Source organism: Filicampus tigris, chromosome 3 (genome assembly GCF_054856515.1).
Source record: "Filicampus tigris isolate MCC_2025a chromosome 3, RoL_Ftig_1.0, whole genome shotgun sequence".
NCBI classification, from domain to species: Eukaryota; Metazoa; Chordata; class Actinopteri; order Syngnathiformes; family Syngnathidae; genus Filicampus; species Filicampus tigris.
Window position 1 is genome coordinate 19,961,163 of NC_141219.1, and position 18,169 is coordinate 19,979,331.

An 18,169-nucleotide genomic window follows, 5' to 3' on the forward strand; every position below is an offset into this window, starting at 1 on the left:
GCCAACCATTAAAGTAGTGGATCAATTCATTCAATAGTGCACAGCGCCCCCTTGCAACCTAAAGGGAGAACTCATTTTGAAAGGATAGAAAAAATAAGACATGAAAACTAAGGTTTTTATTGTTTTATTAGAAAGAAATGTTGGTGGAACTTTACATTTTCTTATGAGATGCTATTTGGTATGCTTGGATTTGTTGGACTGTGAGGGATGGCTTGGTTTTCTTGAGAGACTGCAGGAAGTGTGCGTGTTTGATGCTAGACGCCTCAATGTTTTCTTGTAACGCCAGCAGAGCGGCCTGCAACACAAAAACACAAGTTTTTAGATACTTGCCCCTTCTGAGAAAAACAGAAAATCTGATATTTCTAGCCTGATCTGAGACTTGAGAAGTGCTCGCTATTACCTCTTTACAAAGATTTTCCAGGTCAGCTCCAGAGTAAAGATCAGTCCCGGCAGCCAGCTTCTCCAAACACACATCGGGAGCCACAGGCATGGACTTTGTGCACACTTTCAGGATGGCGAGACGAGCCTAAACACAACACAACTCACATTTATCAACGCAAAACTTAAACATTCTGTGGGGAAAGTCAAAATGCCCCCCCATCACCCCCAAAAAAACCAAAAAGAAATTGAGGATGATAAAATTAAAAAACGTCCCTCCTTTGATTTTCAACCCTTCCTCAAATCTGTTGGGGTAAAATGAAGTTTATTTTGAATAAATCCAGATCCTAGGTTGCAGTTGATTGAAGGTTTATAATTACGGTAGCATCTATGCTAATTTCCATTAGCCTGTCCATGGCGTTTCACATTGTATGTTTACATTAAGCTAGTGGACTTTAGCTCAACTAAGTTTCATGGTTTGTTTCAACATTGTATTGTTTCAAAATAGAATGTGTTTTATGGGCCCCTTTAACAGTAAACTTAAACTTGAAGGCCTTATGTGGTGAACTGTGAGTGAGAGTTGTCTTCTTTTTATTTCCTCTAAGTGACGATAGTGTCCCATTTCTTGACAGTGAAAGAGTAAAAGGGAAAAGGGTCTTAAAAGGGGGAAGTCAACGCAAACAGTTTTTTTCAAGAATATGTTCTATGCAAGCCCACTAGTTGAAACAAGGCATTCTGATAAATATTGCATTTGTGGAATAAGTGTTAATCCACTCGTTTTTAGCCATCTCTGGGGGTGGCCATTTTGTCTTTTGTCGACTGAAAATGACATCACAACTGCTTACAACGACCATTCACGGCGTAGATTCAAGAAACAGGTCAGCTGTGATTGGTCGTTGTGAGCAGTGATGTCATTTTCGGTCGACAAAAGACAAAATGGCCGCCCCCAGAGATGGCTAAAAAACGAGTGCATTTTGCTGCTTAATTTATATTCCACAAACGCTAAATTAATCAGAATGCCGTGTCTCAACTAGTGGGCCTGTTGGGAACATATTCTTGAAAAAAAAATGTTTAGGTTGACTTCCGTTTTAAGAATACTTACTAAAAAAAATGAGTTGAAGTGTGTTTATGGGCTACAGTTTTTGTTTTAAGTGTGCAGGTGGGTAAAACTATTAAAAAATATATTTTATATCGTATCTCTATGTAGCAGATTTTCAATTGTCACAGGTGGATCTGGATAATAATCAAAATAACAATGAATTCGATGAGAGCCCAGACACAGGCATTCTTACGTTTTCTCCCTGAAGTTGTTGATTTCATTGAGCTAGTTTATACAATATGTTTTTAATAAGTCTAGACAACTACGGTAACTAACCTGCTGGTCCGGTGGTGGCACATAGAGAATGTGGTCCAGTCTGCCAGGCCTCAGAAGGGCACTGTCCAAACAGTCGGGTCTGTTTGTGGCTGCTACGACCATCACATCTTTGTTGCACACTTCCTGGCTGTCCATCTGTCAAAGAGAACAAATGTGTACTAGGATCAATTCTTTATTGTACACTAATCAAAGAATCAAATGCTGAAGGAAATGTTTATCTTCTGAGGAAACAGGAACGGATTTATTAACATTACTGTTGAGAAAAAGTGGTTTCATAAAGTGTAATTAAGGCAAAATTCACACACGCATTGAAATAGTTGATGAGTGCCTTTAAGAGGCGTGGCCTCGTGTTTGGTCTAACCTGTTCTGTAGTCTGATTCTCCTCTGCTCCCTCTACCTGGAGGATTTTCTGCGTCCCCCTCCTTTCCAGCGTCTTCAAGCCAACGCCGTCCATCTCGTTGAGGAGCACGGACAAGAGTCGAGTCTGAACGCTGTTCGGCGCCTGACCGCTGCACCGCGAGCCGATCACAGAGTCGATCTCATCCAGGAAAAGGATGCATGGAGCGCAGGCCCGCGCTTGACGAAACAGCTGTACGGCAGAGGTGAGTTTGCAGATGAAACCAAAAAAAGAGCACATGAAAGACAAAGCACCTGTGACAAAGCCTTCTCCGAGTCTCCCACGTAGGGCGAATAGAGGTCAGCGCCACTGACGGACAGGAAGGTACAATTTGAGGCCGAGGCTGCCGCTCGCACCAGCGTCGTCTTGGCACAACCCGGAGGTCCGTACAGAAGGACGCCTCGGGGCCGACACAGACCCAGGCGGGAGAAGGCTTCGGGGTACATCATTGGCCACTCGATACTCTTCAAACGGATACATACACACACAAACACAATGAATGGAACGAAAAAAAACAAAAGCACCTAATACTGTGAACCCCTGTCCTCCATTATCAACTTTTCACTTCCATTGTGCTCAGGCCAAAGCAATAAAACGTATCTTGTGGCATCTTGGTGACAAGGAACTATGTTGAAGTGGGTTGAGGAGCTTCATTTAGAATAAAGTGGTGCTTTGCCAGCTTTCTGTAGCACATAGATAAAGCAGGCTTCACTGTATTGCTCAATTAAGAAAAGTATGTCCTCCTGCTCGGTCAAGTAGTAACATACAAATTCATTTCAATGAATTAGAAAATCATGGAAAATGTGATTTATTTCAATAGTTCCATTTAAAAAGTGAAACGCATTTTCATGATTTGATTTTTTAAAATTATTTTCATTAGAACTTGTAGCTAAAACTGACCTCTCTAGAAATCTTTGTTTAATGAATCTGTATAATTTATGAGTTTCACTTTTTCTATTGTACTACTAAAACAGCATTTCGCATGATAGTTAAAAAAAATGAATGATTCTCCAGTTCCCTCGAAACTTTCTACAGACATGCTCGTGTTAAGACGCCACCTGTTGACTCAAAGCCAGAATGCAGCTCTCAAACACTTCACACTCAAAGGCGGGGGTATGGTTAATGTTCAGCAAACCAGCAATTGGAGCCCCTGAGATTTCCAGGTAACCTAAACATCTAAAAAAAAAACTGATGACTTCATTCATTTTAATTCACACACATCACTATATCAAAATGCTAAAAGGGGAAGTCAACCCAACCATATTTTTTTTGAAGAATATGCCCTATGCAGGCCCACTAGTTGACATAAGGCATTCTTATAAATATTGTGTTTGTAGAATAGTGTTTTTAGCCAGGGGGCGGCCATTTTGTCACTTCTGTTGACTGAAAATGACATCACAGTTGTTCAGGGCTCAGGTAACGACCAATCACAGCTCCCCTGTTTTCTGAAGCGGAGCCATGATTGGTCAGTATCCGAGCCCTGAGCATCTACGATGAATGAAGTGACAAAACGGCCGCCACCTGAGATGGCTAAAAAGGGGTGTATTTTGCTGCTCATATTTCACAAACGCAATATTAATCAGAATGCCATATTTCAACTAGTGGGCCTACATAGAACATATTCTGGAAAAAAAATATGGTTGGGTTGACTTCCTATTTAATCCATCGTAATTGTTTTGAGTACTTCCCATCCCTTCTCATTCCATAGTATAATATCGCCATTATGACAGGCTATTATTTCACCTGTCTCAGTTTCAGTTTGATGTCACCAAGACCTCCGATCTGCTCCCAGGCCACAGGAGCAAGGTCCGTCCGACCCAGGCTGCTCCGAAGGCAGGACGGCCGCACCAACTTTAGAGCCTCAAGGAAATGTTTCAGTACCACCGTCTGCTCCCCTGAACCCTGTGTGAAAAGATGACAAGGCAGCTCATTATTCAACTTCACTTCAGTGATATAAAATGTTTTTTTGTATTTTTTAAATCAACATTTTTTATTGGGCTGATAAAGCTAACTTACCATGGAATTCAAACAGTAGATAGAGGTGCTTTAAATAAATTATAATAGTGGCATACGGACTGAGTCCTGCCAAACTAGCGAGGATCTGCAAATAATTGACACCCCCTAAAAGGAGTTTGTAATTGTGTATGGATGCCAAAAGATGGTGGGAAACCACTAAAACGGAGAGGACCAAAAATCATCAACTCCATACATCTAGCATGTACACAATAATGAAGACATGTTCCATAAATAACTCAAATCAGTTTTATATGATCCATCGCTTGATTCACCTTTGCGTTTTCCCGCATAGCATACATGGCGGCCTCCCTGCAGAGTGCGCTGAGGTCTGACCCGACATAACCGGCGGTTCTCTGTGCCAGCTCCATCATATCCACGCTGGGACACACTGGCATCTTCTCACATAGAACAGACAAGATAGCTGCTCTCTGGCACAAGGTAGGCGGCCCAATAATAACCTGATGATAAAGCAAATCTTTTTTTTTTTTACATGTTCATGATGCATACATAAATTAAGTGTTTAATTATTTAATTTCTTTTTTTTACTTCTCTATCAAATCTTCCAGGCCTGCGTAGGGCCGAGTCTAAATTGTCCGGACGGTTGGTGGCCCCGATGACGAGGAAGCGATCCGATCGGTCCACCCCGTCCATCAGAGTGAGGAGCTGAGCCACAAGGCGGTTCTCCGGTGCGGATGAGCCGCTTCTTCTCGGGAAAAGAGAGTCCAACTCGTCTAAGAAGAGTACGCATGGTCCCTCCTCTGCTGCAGCGCGAGCCTGTGCGAACACGCCTCGTAACATCTCCTCGCTCTCGCCCGGGCGGGACCGCACAACCTAGAACATTTAATTCCATAGATAGATAAATAGATATATAGACAGATACTTTAAATATATATACTTTGAACAAGCTTTACCTCTGGCCCCCTGACCGCCACAAGGCTGGCTCCCACTTCTCCAACCACTTTCCGAACTAGCTGTGTCTTTCCAACACCTGGAGGCCCCACTAGCAGCACACCCCTTGGACATGACACCCCAAGAGAACCCAAGGTTCCTGGATAAAGGAGCGGCATCTGCAGCATCTCTCTTAGCGATGCACTCACCTTGGGTGCGTTGTAGAAGAAAATGGATTTTAGTTTGTGTTGAAATGAATTACACAGTTTTGACTTCAGATGCTTTGAAACTACTTATCTTGGCTGTGAATAAATATTCCTCATTCAAATGCACACTGACCTCCTCCAAGCCCCCCAGAGGTATTTTGGTCTGCCCCTGCAGATGGGTCTTGAAGTGTCTGACAGTTTGGATGTCAGCAATCTCCACACTAGTTTTGGAAGTGACAAGTCCGGCGGCTGTGTTTGAATCCGAATAGATGTTTTTAATGACAACATATCGAATGTCAGTATCAAAGTCCTCCAGGTTTATGATATGCTCCTTGTGCACTAAGCCACCTTTGAGCATGTCTTTCACAAGTTCATGAACAAGACGAGGTGGACTGTTTGTCTTGAATTCAACACTTTGGACGACCGCGCTTATCTTCATTCCTTTCAGTTTGGAACACGGGACGTGTGTGACTTGCTCGGGATCCAGGGTGATGCGTGAGGGGGGATGCCTGACGAGGTATGGGGAGCAGCACTTCATGTCCACCTGCAGGAAGCCCTCGGCCAGGTCAGGCCTGGGCCACGCGCTGCACAGGCAGCTTCCCCCGGGAAGGGACACCAGCACCGGGGAGCCCACACTCAAGCCCAGCGCTGTCATCAAACCTGGACCCAGCCTGCATCTCTGCGACCCCCGATCTGATGGTTCGACTGACAACAGCTTCAGAGACGTCATCATTAAGTAATTACTTCCAGTCCTGTTTTACGGTGCAGACGCTCGCACTTTAATGGACTCCGGTGTTAGCTTTGCTATTAGCTAACAGCTATGAATTAAAGATCACGGTGACCAATTGAATTAAAAGCAACCATTCCGCTTCACGCAAATTAACTCATACTTATCGTTTTCTTATCGTGTTTATGATATAAGTACACGCGGGGAGGTAGTAAGAAGTAATGTTTACAATTTCCATGTGGCGTGAAAGTAAGTTGGCCAACCAAAGCATTTTCCTGTCACTGACTTCCGTTTTGCAACCAAGACAATAAAATTCTAGAAGCGCCGATGAAATTGCTAATATATACGATTAGTATCCTCATTGGCAATGCATCCATTGTTAGTTTTATTTACATTCATATATTACAAAAATAATAAAATAACAATTAAAGCAAATTAAATATTCACCACCATTAATAATACTGAACAGCAAAGTGTAATCAGAGATGGTTTAATGTGTTCCCAAAACTCACTTTTTAGTGTATATCCTGTGCTCATTCTATAACATGCAAAGATGCCCTGGCGAATAAGAAAGTAGTAATTGGTGTCAAGGAAGCATGCTGAAGCGATTCATTCATTTCCACTGACAGTCCGAGGTCTTTGTATGATGGGGAAGAGCGAAATTGAGCCCGCTTTTTTCTGTAACGTTTGTAAAAAGTGACAAAAGTACACACTTTATTAAAATATGCAAAAATCTTTGCTGCAATTTAAGAGGTGTCTGTGGTATATAAAATGAAAGTGTCGTCTGGTCTTTGTTTGGGTTTTGACAGACGCTAAACCTTTAATTCGATTCTCCGGCAGTATTTAAGTGCCGTCGGCAAAGTGCTTAGCTCTTCTGCTCCCAGGGTGGTCATGAGTGCGAGTCACGTGGTTTGCTATTTATCCATAAATAGTAGTGCAGACGCGGCTCGATCCAGACAGCAGAAGGTCCTTTCGAAGTTGTGTGTATGTGTGCGTGGACTTGGAGGTGGCAGGTCCTTGGGTGTGGACAGTTGCACGAGTGTATCTGCGTCTGAGACTAAAGTTGAACTATTGACCCCGGAGGAATAAAAGGCAAGTCTGGCAATAACACAGTGAACACATACTTCACTTTTGGAGTGAATCAATGCAACACAATGCATGCATGATTATGTCATTCAGCGGTTTAACCTTCTGGACCTGTGTTGGCCATTTGTGTCCACCTCACATACTTTTTTTTAATCCTGTGTGAATGCAAATGCATAATAACTTCCCAAAGGTGTGGATTTTTGTCAGATTTTCCAATGTAAATCTTCAACCCTTAATGCAGTATGCGGTTTACAACAAATTAATTGTACCTTTTTGGCACTGTCGACAGATGAAACCCACAAAACCAACATTTTTTAAGGCTTCATTTACTGGATTGAATTTGGAGTAGAACTGGTTTCATTCTAGAAGCAGTACTTGACATTTTTGCTATATTTTCTACAATGTTACATCAATTATGATTTGTTGGACAAGGGAGACATTTCATGTGATATTCTTAGTTTATGCATTCTGCATATGGTTATGCATTCTTACTGCATTCCAGTAAATTAACTATGCACAGTAATTTTGATTTAAGAAGTGCTGATAATCCTGGAAGAACTACATTTTGATTCAACAGGTGTAAGATCCCTCTGCAGCAGGGGTGTCAAACTCATTTTTGGCGTGGGCCACATCATAGTTATATGAAGTCCCTTGGAGGGCCGTTATGAATCCATATAAACGTATGATCATCTTATATTATCACATATACACAACAAATTGATGGATAACTAGTTTTGAAATCAGAAGCCAATAAATAGTTCAACTATTCAACTAGTTCAACTATTTTTCAATGGATTTTAAAGAAGGGATTGGGGACAATTTCGAAGAAACATGTCAAGTCAACAAACATGATTTGCCTCTGCGAGCCACATAAAATGATGCCGGTGGCCGGATCTGGCCCCCGGGCCTTGAATTTGACACCTGTGCTCTAGAGTCTGTAGAAAGACGACACTGTTACTTTGAAAATATCCAAGAAAAAAACTGTAGAACTGAGAATATATATTTTTTTTAATTATTTGGCGGGGTTTTATACAGCCTACATGCTGTAAATGAACTGGAATTTGAAGAGTTAAAAAAACAGGTGCTGAGTGTACATTAATGAGAAATAAAATGAACTATATATATATATATATATATATATATATATATATATGTAAATATATATGTATATATATATATACGTAAATATATATATATATGTAAATATATATATATATATATATATATACATACATATATATATACATATATATATATGTAAATATATATATGTATATGTATATATATGTATCTATATCTGTATATATATATGTATATGTGTGTATATATATATATATGTATATGTGTGTATATATATATATATATATGTATATGTGCATATACATATATATATATCTATATCTATATGCATATATACATATATATATAACTATATATGTATATGTGTGTATATACAGTATATATATATATATATATATATACATATGTATATATATATGTGTGTATATATATATATATATATATACATATATATATATATGTATATATACATATATATATATATATATATATATATATATATATATATATATGTATGTATATATACATATATATATATATATATATATATATATATATATATATATATATATATATATATATATATATATATATATATATATATATATATGTACATATATATGTATGTGTAGGAGCAAATTTGTTATTTCACAAGTATGTATCAAACTGGTAGCCCTTCACATTAATCAGTACCCAAGAAGTAGCTTTCAGTTTCAAAAAAGTTGGGTGCCCCGATTCTAGCAAGAACTGAATTTAGGTTTAAAAAAGTCATGCAGTAAAAGAACACGCTTTGAAAGGGTTGTAAAAAGAATGAGTGTATGATCGTACAACACAGTTAATCTAATTTAAACGCCATTCAAATCATGCCTCCTTTTTCACTCCTTTTAGGTCACTGTCTATTCTCAGAATCCACTATCCGCAAACATTGCATGTTTGTATTGGAACCTGTTTGTCCTCAGATGCCCCCATTTAATCCTCAAAACATTTAACGTCCCTGCCTAACTTTCTCCGCTTCCTGCCCGCACTTCAGCCAGAACACACTTGGCACACTTTCCATCTGTGCCGTCATAATTCCAGATCTCGCGAACGAGCCGCAGTGTGTGTGAGAGATCAGGCCTGTGACCTGTTTGTGTATGTGCGGGCGCGTGTCCTGTCGAGCTGAAATGTCACTCTGCTACATCTGCTAGATCTCTTGGAACACGCAGCCAAGGTGTGTGTCGGTTGCATCAAGGCCTATTTGTATTACTTATCAACAAAATCGGCGTTAACTTAATCTTAACTTTGCTTGTCAGACCGAGAAGGAGTCTCCGGGCGGACGCTCCGTGGCCATGTCGACCCTCCTGCATTGCATCTCCAGCTCGTCCCTCATTTTGCTCCAAAGAGGGGTCCGACACAAAATACCAGCAAGGAGGAATTTTAGGACTTTCCCTGCGTTATGGGACCAAAAGGCCAATAAAGGTAGGATAAATGGAGCTTTAGTAAAAATATCTACTAGGCTTCTTTGCAAAAGAGAGGCATGTGTGTTGAATCTTATTTTATCAAGAAGGGCAAAGTCACTGACTTACAATTTTAGAAGTGTAGAAAAGAAAACCCCACAAATGGAAACTTTGCTGCCACGCTTTTTGTACTGCTAACATGTGAGAGGTCAGATAAAGGTGACCTGTACAAACAAAGCTCTGGGCAATTCTCACCTAAAAATAAATTGGGGATCCGATTTGGGCGCTCTCAAAGTGTTTGTGACTAAATGTTTAAGTAGAGTTGTGTACGTTTTCCATAGCAACTTTTCAAAGTTGTTATGTGCCGCGATCCGTGCTGGAGTGTAGCAGGCCTGAGCCACGCTGGCTGGCAGCCAATCACCTGCTAATAGTGTCGTCATGGCAGCGAGGTCACGGCGCCATTTATGGAGAGAAATGTTAACCTGATACTTGGTCTCAGCCATTCACACGTGGGCTGTACTCTCGTGCTTGGAGAGAAAAAAAAAAAAAAACTACAGTATATTGTCTCTAAAAAGTGTCATCTACTGTACATCAGAGGTTCTCAAACTTTACAAGTGCCACCTAAAAAAAATAAAATAGAAAAGTCAGCATTTTGGATGCATTTTATGATGCATGTTAGGCATCATTAAGCCTTATCGTCATGCATTTATTTGTTTATTTTTGTTATTTTGGCATTAACCCCTTTTTTTGTTTGTTTTTAAATAAAGGCTTGTTGCTCAATAGGTTTAAATGATGACTGGGGTGGACGAATTAACACACGCGGAGAAATGAGTTTGCAACCCTTAAATAAGTGTCAGGGATGGAAGAAAACATCTGTGAAAAAAGGTGGTGGAGCATCTAGAACAAGGGTGTCCAAAGTTCAGCTAAATTTTATTATTGGCTGGCCGCATATTATAATAATAAAATGAATTGTGGCCTGTATCAAAGGGCTACAAGAACAAGGTTTAAATGTTGTGAGGGTGCAAAACAAAAGTAAAGTAAATAATAAAAAGTTGAATGTTTCAAGATATCAAACTTCTTATTTTAAATCATTTTTTAAACGTAAAAAAAAAGTAATAAAAAATGTTCACACTTTTTTAATTGCTCTAAAATTGTATATACATTTGACTGTCCCAAGATACATCCCCATTTTTACAAAATAAAATAATAACAATACTTGAATATTTCAGGTATCACACTTTCTATTTTAAATTACGTTTTAATAAAAAAAAGTTTAAATTACAATGTTCACACTTTTATGTTCTGTAAAATTGTAGATACATTTGATTGTTGCAAATCACAAGAAAAAAAAATTGCCACAAAAGCTGAGTGTTGTATGATCACACTGTATTTTAATTTTTGAATGTAAAAAAAGTTAAATGAAATTGTCACACTTTATATGGAGATACATTTGAATGTTACAAGACAAGCTTTTTTATTTGATTTTGTTGAATTTACATTTTAAATGTTGGCATCATTTAAATAATGGCATCACGCATAATTTAGTATTTAAAAAAAAGTTATCTCAATATAGCACTAAAATCATTTTTGCTTTGCTACCTATAAACCCAAACTGAGCTTTACACAGTTTTTTGCCTTTAAACTGTTTAGCATAGGCCTGCAGCGTATTGAATTGTTTAAGAAGTGTCTTAAACACAAGCTGAAGTGCCCCCCGCCTCTCCCCCCAATCCTTTGACAGTATTTTTGTGTATGTGTGACCTTCATTGTAAAAATTGTGGACATCCCCGTTCTAAAAAATGATAGTTTTAATCTGCGGCATGACATGGCTGCCAATCTGTATCAAGAGAAAAAAAAAACCCACGCATATCAAAAATGTATCAAACCACCACCTGCATTTTTGTCTTCCAATTTGACATTTCAAAAAAAAGATCTGCTTTGTTTCCTCATCTGATTTCCAGGCGTTCTCTACAAGGAGCTGGTAGTTGGCGTTCCCAAGGAGACCTTCCAGAATGAACGTCGTGTTGCGCTGTCTCCTGCTGGGGTGCAGGCGCTGGTCAAGCAAGGCTTCAACGTGAAGGTGGAGAGTGGAGCTGGTGAGGACTCCAAATTCTCTGACCAGCAGTACAAAGACGCAGGCGCCAGCATCACTGATGTCAAAGGGGCCCTCGGATCAGACCTGGTCCTCAAGGTTTGGACAGCACTGAACCTTTACATACGGTTTGGGTCACAATTCAAGCGCCTATGTTCTGTTTCAGGTTCGAGCACCCAGTCTGAGCGAGGCAGACCTTCTGAAGCCAATGTCCACCCTGGTGAGCTTCATCTATCCAGCTCAGAATCCGGAGCTGCTGAAGAAGTTGTCAGAGAGGAAGAGCACAGTGTTGGCCATGGATCAAGTGCCACGAGTCACCATCGCACAAGGCTATGACGCACTCAGCTCCATGGCCAACATTGCCGGGTGAGGGCAGAGAGAAATCTGACAGTTCTTATGAGCTATGCTGTATCTGCGCAATGCAATTTGGTTCATAAGAAATGATTTGACAAAGATGATAATGTCATTTAGGCACTTTGAGTGAGAATGGTTGTTTGTCTAATTGTGCTCTGTGGTTGCCTGGCCACCAGTCCAGGGTGTGCCCCACCTTTTTTTCCAAAGTCAGCTGAGATAGGATCCACTGACCTGCAGGAAATTACATTTTGAAATCTATCATTGTGAAAAGGCCACCGAAAATAAAGGCCGTTGCTGCCACCTACAGGTTCCTCTTCCTTCTATTTTCAGTGGCCCTCCTTTTACGAGCTCTGCCTAAAATTGTGAAAGGCTGCAATTGACACCCTCGGAAATGTTTAAAACTACTCATAGATGCCACCAGGTGGTGACAAAGCACTACTTTGCCTAAATGAAGCTCCTTAACCCATTGCATCATAGTTCCTTGGCATCAGGATGCCACAAGGTGGTGGCAAAGCACTACTTTTATCAACTGACGCTCCTCAACCCACTTCAGCATAAGACCTTGGCACCAAGGATGGAACTAAATCCCTACTTTTGTCTGAATGAAGCTCCTCAACTCCAACAGTTCATTGACACCAAGATGCCACAAGTTGGTGGCAAAGGATTACTTTTGTCTAAAACAAGCTCTTCAACTCACTTCAACATACTTCCTTGGCACCATATGCCACAAGATAATGGAATGAAAAAGAGCTACATTTGACTCAATGGAACGTTTCATGTCCAACATAGTTCCTTGACAGCAAGAGTGCAACGAATGATTACTTTTGTTGAAATGAAACTCTCAACTCACTTCAACATAGTTCCTTGGCACAAAAATGCCCTAGAATGGTTCCAAAGCATTGCTTTTGTCTGAATGAAGCTCCTCATCACACTTCAACATAATTCATTGGCACCAAGATGCCACAAGATGGTGGTAAAGGATTACTTTTGTCTAAAACAAGCTCCTCAACTCACTTCAACATTGTTCCTTGGCACCATATGCCACAAGATAATGCAATGGAAAATAACTGCATTTGACAAAATGGAGCTTTTCAAGTTCAACATAGATAGTTCCTTGACAGCGAGATGCCAGCTAAGGATTACGTTTGTTGTAATTACACTCCTCAACTCAGTTCAACCCATGTCCTTGTCACACAAATGCCCTGAAATGGTTCCAAAGCACTGCTTTTGTCTGAATAAAGATCCTCACCTCACTTCAATATACGGTAGTTCCTTGGCGACAAGATGCCACGAGATTTTGGCAAAGCGCTAATTTTGTCTAAATGAAATTTCCCAATTGACTTCAACTTTTTTGATACAGCTCTTATATTGGATCGCTGTACAGGTGTACTTAATGTTGTGGCCTTTAAGTGTTGAAATTAACAGACTCAAGGACCATCAGTGACCTGAGTGTCTTGCTTTGTAGGTACAAGGCTGTAGTTCTGGCCGCCAACCACTTTGGTAGATTCTTCACCGGTCAGATCACAGCAGCAGGAAAAGTACCACCAGCTAAGGTAAATTCCACATTTTTTTTCCCCCAGGTGTGTGTTTTCTTTCTTATTCCAGCTCTCAAAGCTAAAATGTGCTGTCCTCAGGTCCTGGTAATTGGAGGTGGTGTAGCTGGTTTAGCAGCCGCAGGGGCAGCCAAATCAATGGGAGCCATAGTAAGAGGCTTTGACACAAGGTAGACGTTCTTTGCCCACACTAGTAAACCAGTTCAGCTCACTAGTAGAATGACTAAGATGCACTAGTAGAACAATTGTATCTCACTCCGTTTTTTCACTATTAGTGCCACTTTTTTCCTACTAGTATGTAATTCAACTGTATTATTAAACTACAGTGCTGCACTAGAGACACTATTATGTGTACTGGGAAAAAAAGACATTACTAGTTAAGAGGGTTGTTCACCAGGCGAGCCCTAGTGGTTCAACTAGTACGCTGAATTGTCTTACTAGGATCAAGGATATCAAATAAATGCTCAAACTGCTTTCAATAAAGCTGTTTGAGCATTTATTTGAAATCCATCTTAAGGTCCATGTGCTATTACGCTCTTTGTTCTGACTTGTAGGACAATTTTGGCATATTAGTAAAATGGCTATGGTGCACAAGTATGATGACTTTGTCTTACTAGTCTTACTGGTGAAAAAAAAGCATACTAGATCATGGACCTTAAGATGGATAGCATTATATTGACTAAATGCTCAAACGGCTTTCCATAATACTGTTTGGTGTCTATCAGACCAGCAGCTCTGGAACAGTTCAAATCATTTGGGGCGGAGCCTTTAGAAGTGGACATCAAAGAATCTGGAGACGGGGTCGGCGGTTACGCCAAAGAAATGTCAAAGGAGTTCATTGAAGCTGAGATGGCGCTCTTCGCCAAGCAGTGCAAAGAAGTCGACATTGTCATCAGCACCGCCCTGATTCCAGGTCAGTCACTCTGACCCTGGCACTGCATTTTGTTTTCCATCCGTCCTGGTTGGCTCGCCAAAAAGTGGTCCTTACTTTGCTGTGCAGTGACGCCTTTTATTGTCTTGTGATTACTGTCTTGTGTTCAGGAAAGAGGGCTCCCATTCTGATCAAGAAGGAATTTGTGGAGTCCATGAAAGACGGTTCCGTAGTGGTGGATCTGGCTGCCGAGGCGGGGGGCAACATTGAGACCACCAGGCCTGGAGAGCTGCACATTCACAAGGTGTCTTTTTGTTTTTTATATGCACCAGAGGGTTCTTTTAATATTTCCAATTGCCAGTGGTGGGAAGTGTACTTGTGTAGTCTTTTCAGGCATCTGCACGTCAGTTTACTTTTTGTGTTCACTTCCTACATTTGAAAACAAATATAATAAAAAGTTGCTCAAGGCTCAGGTAACAACCAATCCCGACTCACTTGTTTTCTGAAGCTGAGCCATGATTGGTCGTTATCTGAGCACTGAGCATCTGTGATGTCATATTCAGTCGACAGAAATGACAAAATGGCCCCGGAGATGGCTAGAAACAAGTGGATTTTGCTGCTTAACTCATATTACACAAACGCAGTATTAGAATGCCTTGTTCCAACTAGTTGGCCTGCATAGAACATATTCTTGAAAAAAATATGTTTAGGTTGACCCTTTAACAAGGCGGCAAGCCGTTATAGAAGCGAGACGGAGGGACGTGAATCACAGAACCTTACCAAAAACAGCAACAAGCAAGATGTTCTCCATCCAATTTATCTAAGAGCTTGATGTTGTTGACGCCAACAATGATTTGCGTTGTCCATCCTAGAAAGCACCATCTTCTGCCGTCCAAACATTTTATCTAAAGAACCAAATACAAGGTGTATTTTTTCCCATTATGATTACTTAAATTAGCACAAAAAAACCCTCCATTTTCTTTTACTATCTTACAGGACAATTCACATTTTTTTACCTCATTTTGTCATGTTCAAATGCACAATACCTTCAGAATTTTTTAAAAGTTTAAAAATAGTGTCATAATTATGATATAGTATCTCATTATTATGTTTCTACTAGTAAAAAAATAAATAAAAAGTAAAACTAGGGAACATTAACACTTTTTTTTTTAATACCGCCAGTAATGGGACAATTCACATTATGGACTTACATATTTATGCAAGTAAATTAAAAAAACTAGGAAAGTAAAAAAAAAAAAAATCAATCATAATTTATGAGATACAAAGTCATAATTACAACTTAGGTCAGCCACCAGTAACAAATCTTGGTCTAGATGTTGTTGCAATCTATTACAATAAGAGTGAGCTTTATGAAGGTATTGAATGAATACTTGAACTTTTACCTTTTTTTTTTTTTAATTCAAATAACTGTACTTTGAGTGATTTTGCCACCTCTTCTATATGCTCTGATTTTGTTTCCTTGAATTAGAACGTGACCCACATTGGCTACACGGACCTGCCCAGTCGCATGGCCACCCAAGCCAGCACCCTCTATTCCAACAACGTACTGAAGCTTCTGAAGGCCATCAGCCCCGACAAGGAGTACTTCCACTATGAACCCAAAGAGGATTTTGACTACGGAACAATGGACCACGTCATCCGCGGGACACTTGTAATGAAGGTGGGTTTGATTTGTAATCTATAGCTCTGCTGGCACTCATTGCCTCCTGTTGGCTATCAGACCCTCTCATGCGAGTGTAGTTTGCCAAATGAGTATAAAACCTCTTGCCCAGCTTTGAATAGCCCACCGGCAACATTGTTATGAATGCCTCATAATTGACTTTTCCAGGAATATATAGCGTTGACACATTGTTTATTGAAGGCAAAGCATGCAACCTCAATGTTACATATCAGTTTTCGCCCTCATTAAAATAAGCACTGCTCAGTCTGTGTTATTGAGACAATTTGTTTTTCAAAACCGCTGCTAAGTAGTTCTTGATTGCAGTTTGTTCAGGCTAATTTTTAAGTTTGTGTTTTGAGTCACCCCGCCCTTCTGGCGAGGTCTACCACAATGCAAGATGTTTCTCACGCAGAACTGCTACGTTATTCTGTTGTTGTAATTCTGTCGTCCGTTCTCACACAATTGCATGTTTTTGGTGCGTCAACAGGATGGACAGAATATATTCCCGGCGCCCCTCCCAAAGACTGTCCCACCATCACCGGTGAAACAGAAATCTGTGGCAGAGTTGGAGGCTGAGAAAGTGGCTGCAGTTTCTCCTTTCAAACGCACAATGACTAATGCTGGCATCTACACTTCAGGTTAGGCGAGGACACGCAAAGCCTGAGCATTGACGCCAATTCTTCTTATGACTTAGTAAAGGTTCTGCTACGCCACTAGGTTAGTCATATTCAGCTTCCAGGTGAAATTTCAGGACTCACCTAAAATGTATTGCCATTCATCTCCTTTGAAGAGAACCAGAAAGCTGCACAAAAAGTATTGAAACATGAAAGCGGAAGTCAACCCAAACATATTTTTTTCAACAATATGGTCCCGGCAGGCCCACTAGTTGAAACACGGCATTCTGATTAATTTTGCGTTTGTGGAATATAAGTTAAGCAGCAAAATGCGCTCGTTTTCAGCCATCTCTGGGGGCGGCCATTTTGTCTTCTGTCGACCGAAAATGACATCACAACTGCTCACAATGACCAATCACGGCTGACCTGTTTTCAGAATCTGAGCCGTGATTGGTCGCTGTGAGCAGTTGTGATGTCATTTTCATTCGACAGAAGAAAAAATGGCCGCCCCCGGAGATGGCTAAAAACGAGTGGATTAAACACTTATTCCATAAATGCAATATTTATCAGAATGCCCTGTTTCAACTAGTGGGCTTGCATAGAACACATTCTGGAAAAAAAAAAACTGTTTGCGTTGACTTCCTCTTGAAACAGTTGGTCAAATTAAGTATTTTAGCTTCATCATGCAGAAAAATGAGTATTCACAACTTTTTGTGGGTCAGGTAATGTCAGTGCAACTCAAAAGCTTGCTTCACAACACAATACATTGATCATTTAGACAAGATTTGCTAGTGTCACAAATTTGGCATCAATTTACTCTGACCATACTGTACAACAAATGGATTTGACATTTCGGCGACTTGCGTGGTAAAATACTACATTTACGAATCTAATTTTGGTGTACAACTGTAATAATTTGACGATTTGTTGCACTGCATCATACTCAGTTGGTGTAGTAGTCTCAAGAGTAATCCATTATCTAAACTCTAACCTACTACAGTTGTTCTTTACTATCCCCTGCAGGTTTGTCCACCTGTCTGGCTCTGGGCCTCATCTCTCCCAACGCAGCGTTCACGCAAATGGTGACAACCTTCGGCCTGGCCGGGATCGTGGGGTACCACACTGTGTGGGGTGTGACCCCCGCGCTTCACTCTCCTTTAATGTCCGTGACAAACGCCATCTCAGGTCACAATTTGAGCCTCGGCACTCATTATGAAAGAATTGTCCAAACTTGGAGTACTTTGGAAGTTGGGTGATTTCACTTCTTAGTTGTTGTGCTTTTCAACAGGTCTGACAGCAGTTGGCGGTCTTGTTCTGATGGGAGGTGGTCTCACACCGTCCTCACTTCCTGAGAGTCTCGCCCTAGCAGCTGCCTTCATTTCCTCCATCAACATTGCTGGTCTGAGCCTTTTTATATT

The 18,169-nt window shown here is 40.4% G+C and overlaps 2 protein-coding genes across 6 annotated transcripts in view; one reads left to right on the top strand and one right to left on the bottom strand.

Moving 5' to 3' along the window:
- On the bottom strand, nucleotides 1–6,278 carry afg2b (AAA ATPase AFG2B). The gene is made up of 11 exons (XM_086027018.1): nucleotides 5,394–6,278; nucleotides 5,078–5,263; nucleotides 4,713–4,997; nucleotides 4,439–4,624; nucleotides 3,894–4,052; nucleotides 2,405–2,614; nucleotides 2,115–2,342; nucleotides 1,754–1,888; nucleotides 401–526; nucleotides 156–295; nucleotides 1–58 (listed from the first exon to the last, which is right to left on the bottom strand). Exons 1-11 carry the CDS (start codon nucleotides 5,991–5,993, stop codon nucleotides 31–33), a joined length of 2,283 nt encoding a protein of 760 aa, XP_085883144.1. The 5' UTR covers nucleotides 5,994–6,278; the 3' UTR covers nucleotides 1–30.
- nnt2 (nicotinamide nucleotide transhydrogenase 2) overlaps nucleotides 5,845–18,169 on the top strand; it is a 22,622-nt gene continuing 10,297 nt past the window's right edge. The window contains exons 1-13 of one of the 5 annotated variants that reach the window (XM_086027013.1): nucleotides 6,930–7,083; nucleotides 9,188–9,363; nucleotides 9,446–9,611; nucleotides 11,548–11,777; nucleotides 11,845–12,044; nucleotides 13,498–13,585; nucleotides 13,667–13,755; nucleotides 14,311–14,498; nucleotides 14,627–14,760; nucleotides 15,946–16,137; nucleotides 16,625–16,775; nucleotides 17,775–17,936; nucleotides 18,040–18,150. In XM_086027013.1, the coding sequence (XP_085883139.1) occupies nucleotides 9,482–9,611; nucleotides 11,548–11,777; nucleotides 11,845–12,044; nucleotides 13,498–13,585; nucleotides 13,667–13,755; nucleotides 14,311–14,498; nucleotides 14,627–14,760; nucleotides 15,946–16,137; nucleotides 16,625–16,775; nucleotides 17,775–17,936; nucleotides 18,040–18,150 (1,675 nt within the window). In that variant the 5' untranslated portion in view covers nucleotides 6,930–7,083; nucleotides 9,188–9,363; nucleotides 9,446–9,481. Of the gene's footprint in view, nucleotides 5,997–6,910; nucleotides 7,084–9,187; nucleotides 9,364–9,445; nucleotides 9,612–11,547; nucleotides 11,778–11,844; nucleotides 12,045–13,497; nucleotides 13,586–13,666; nucleotides 13,756–14,310; nucleotides 14,499–14,626; nucleotides 14,761–15,945; nucleotides 16,138–16,624; nucleotides 16,776–17,774; nucleotides 17,937–18,039; nucleotides 18,151–18,169 lie in introns of those variants that run through there. The other 4 variants (XM_086027012.1, XM_086027015.1, XM_086027016.1 and 1 more) reach the window with 4 other exon arrangements.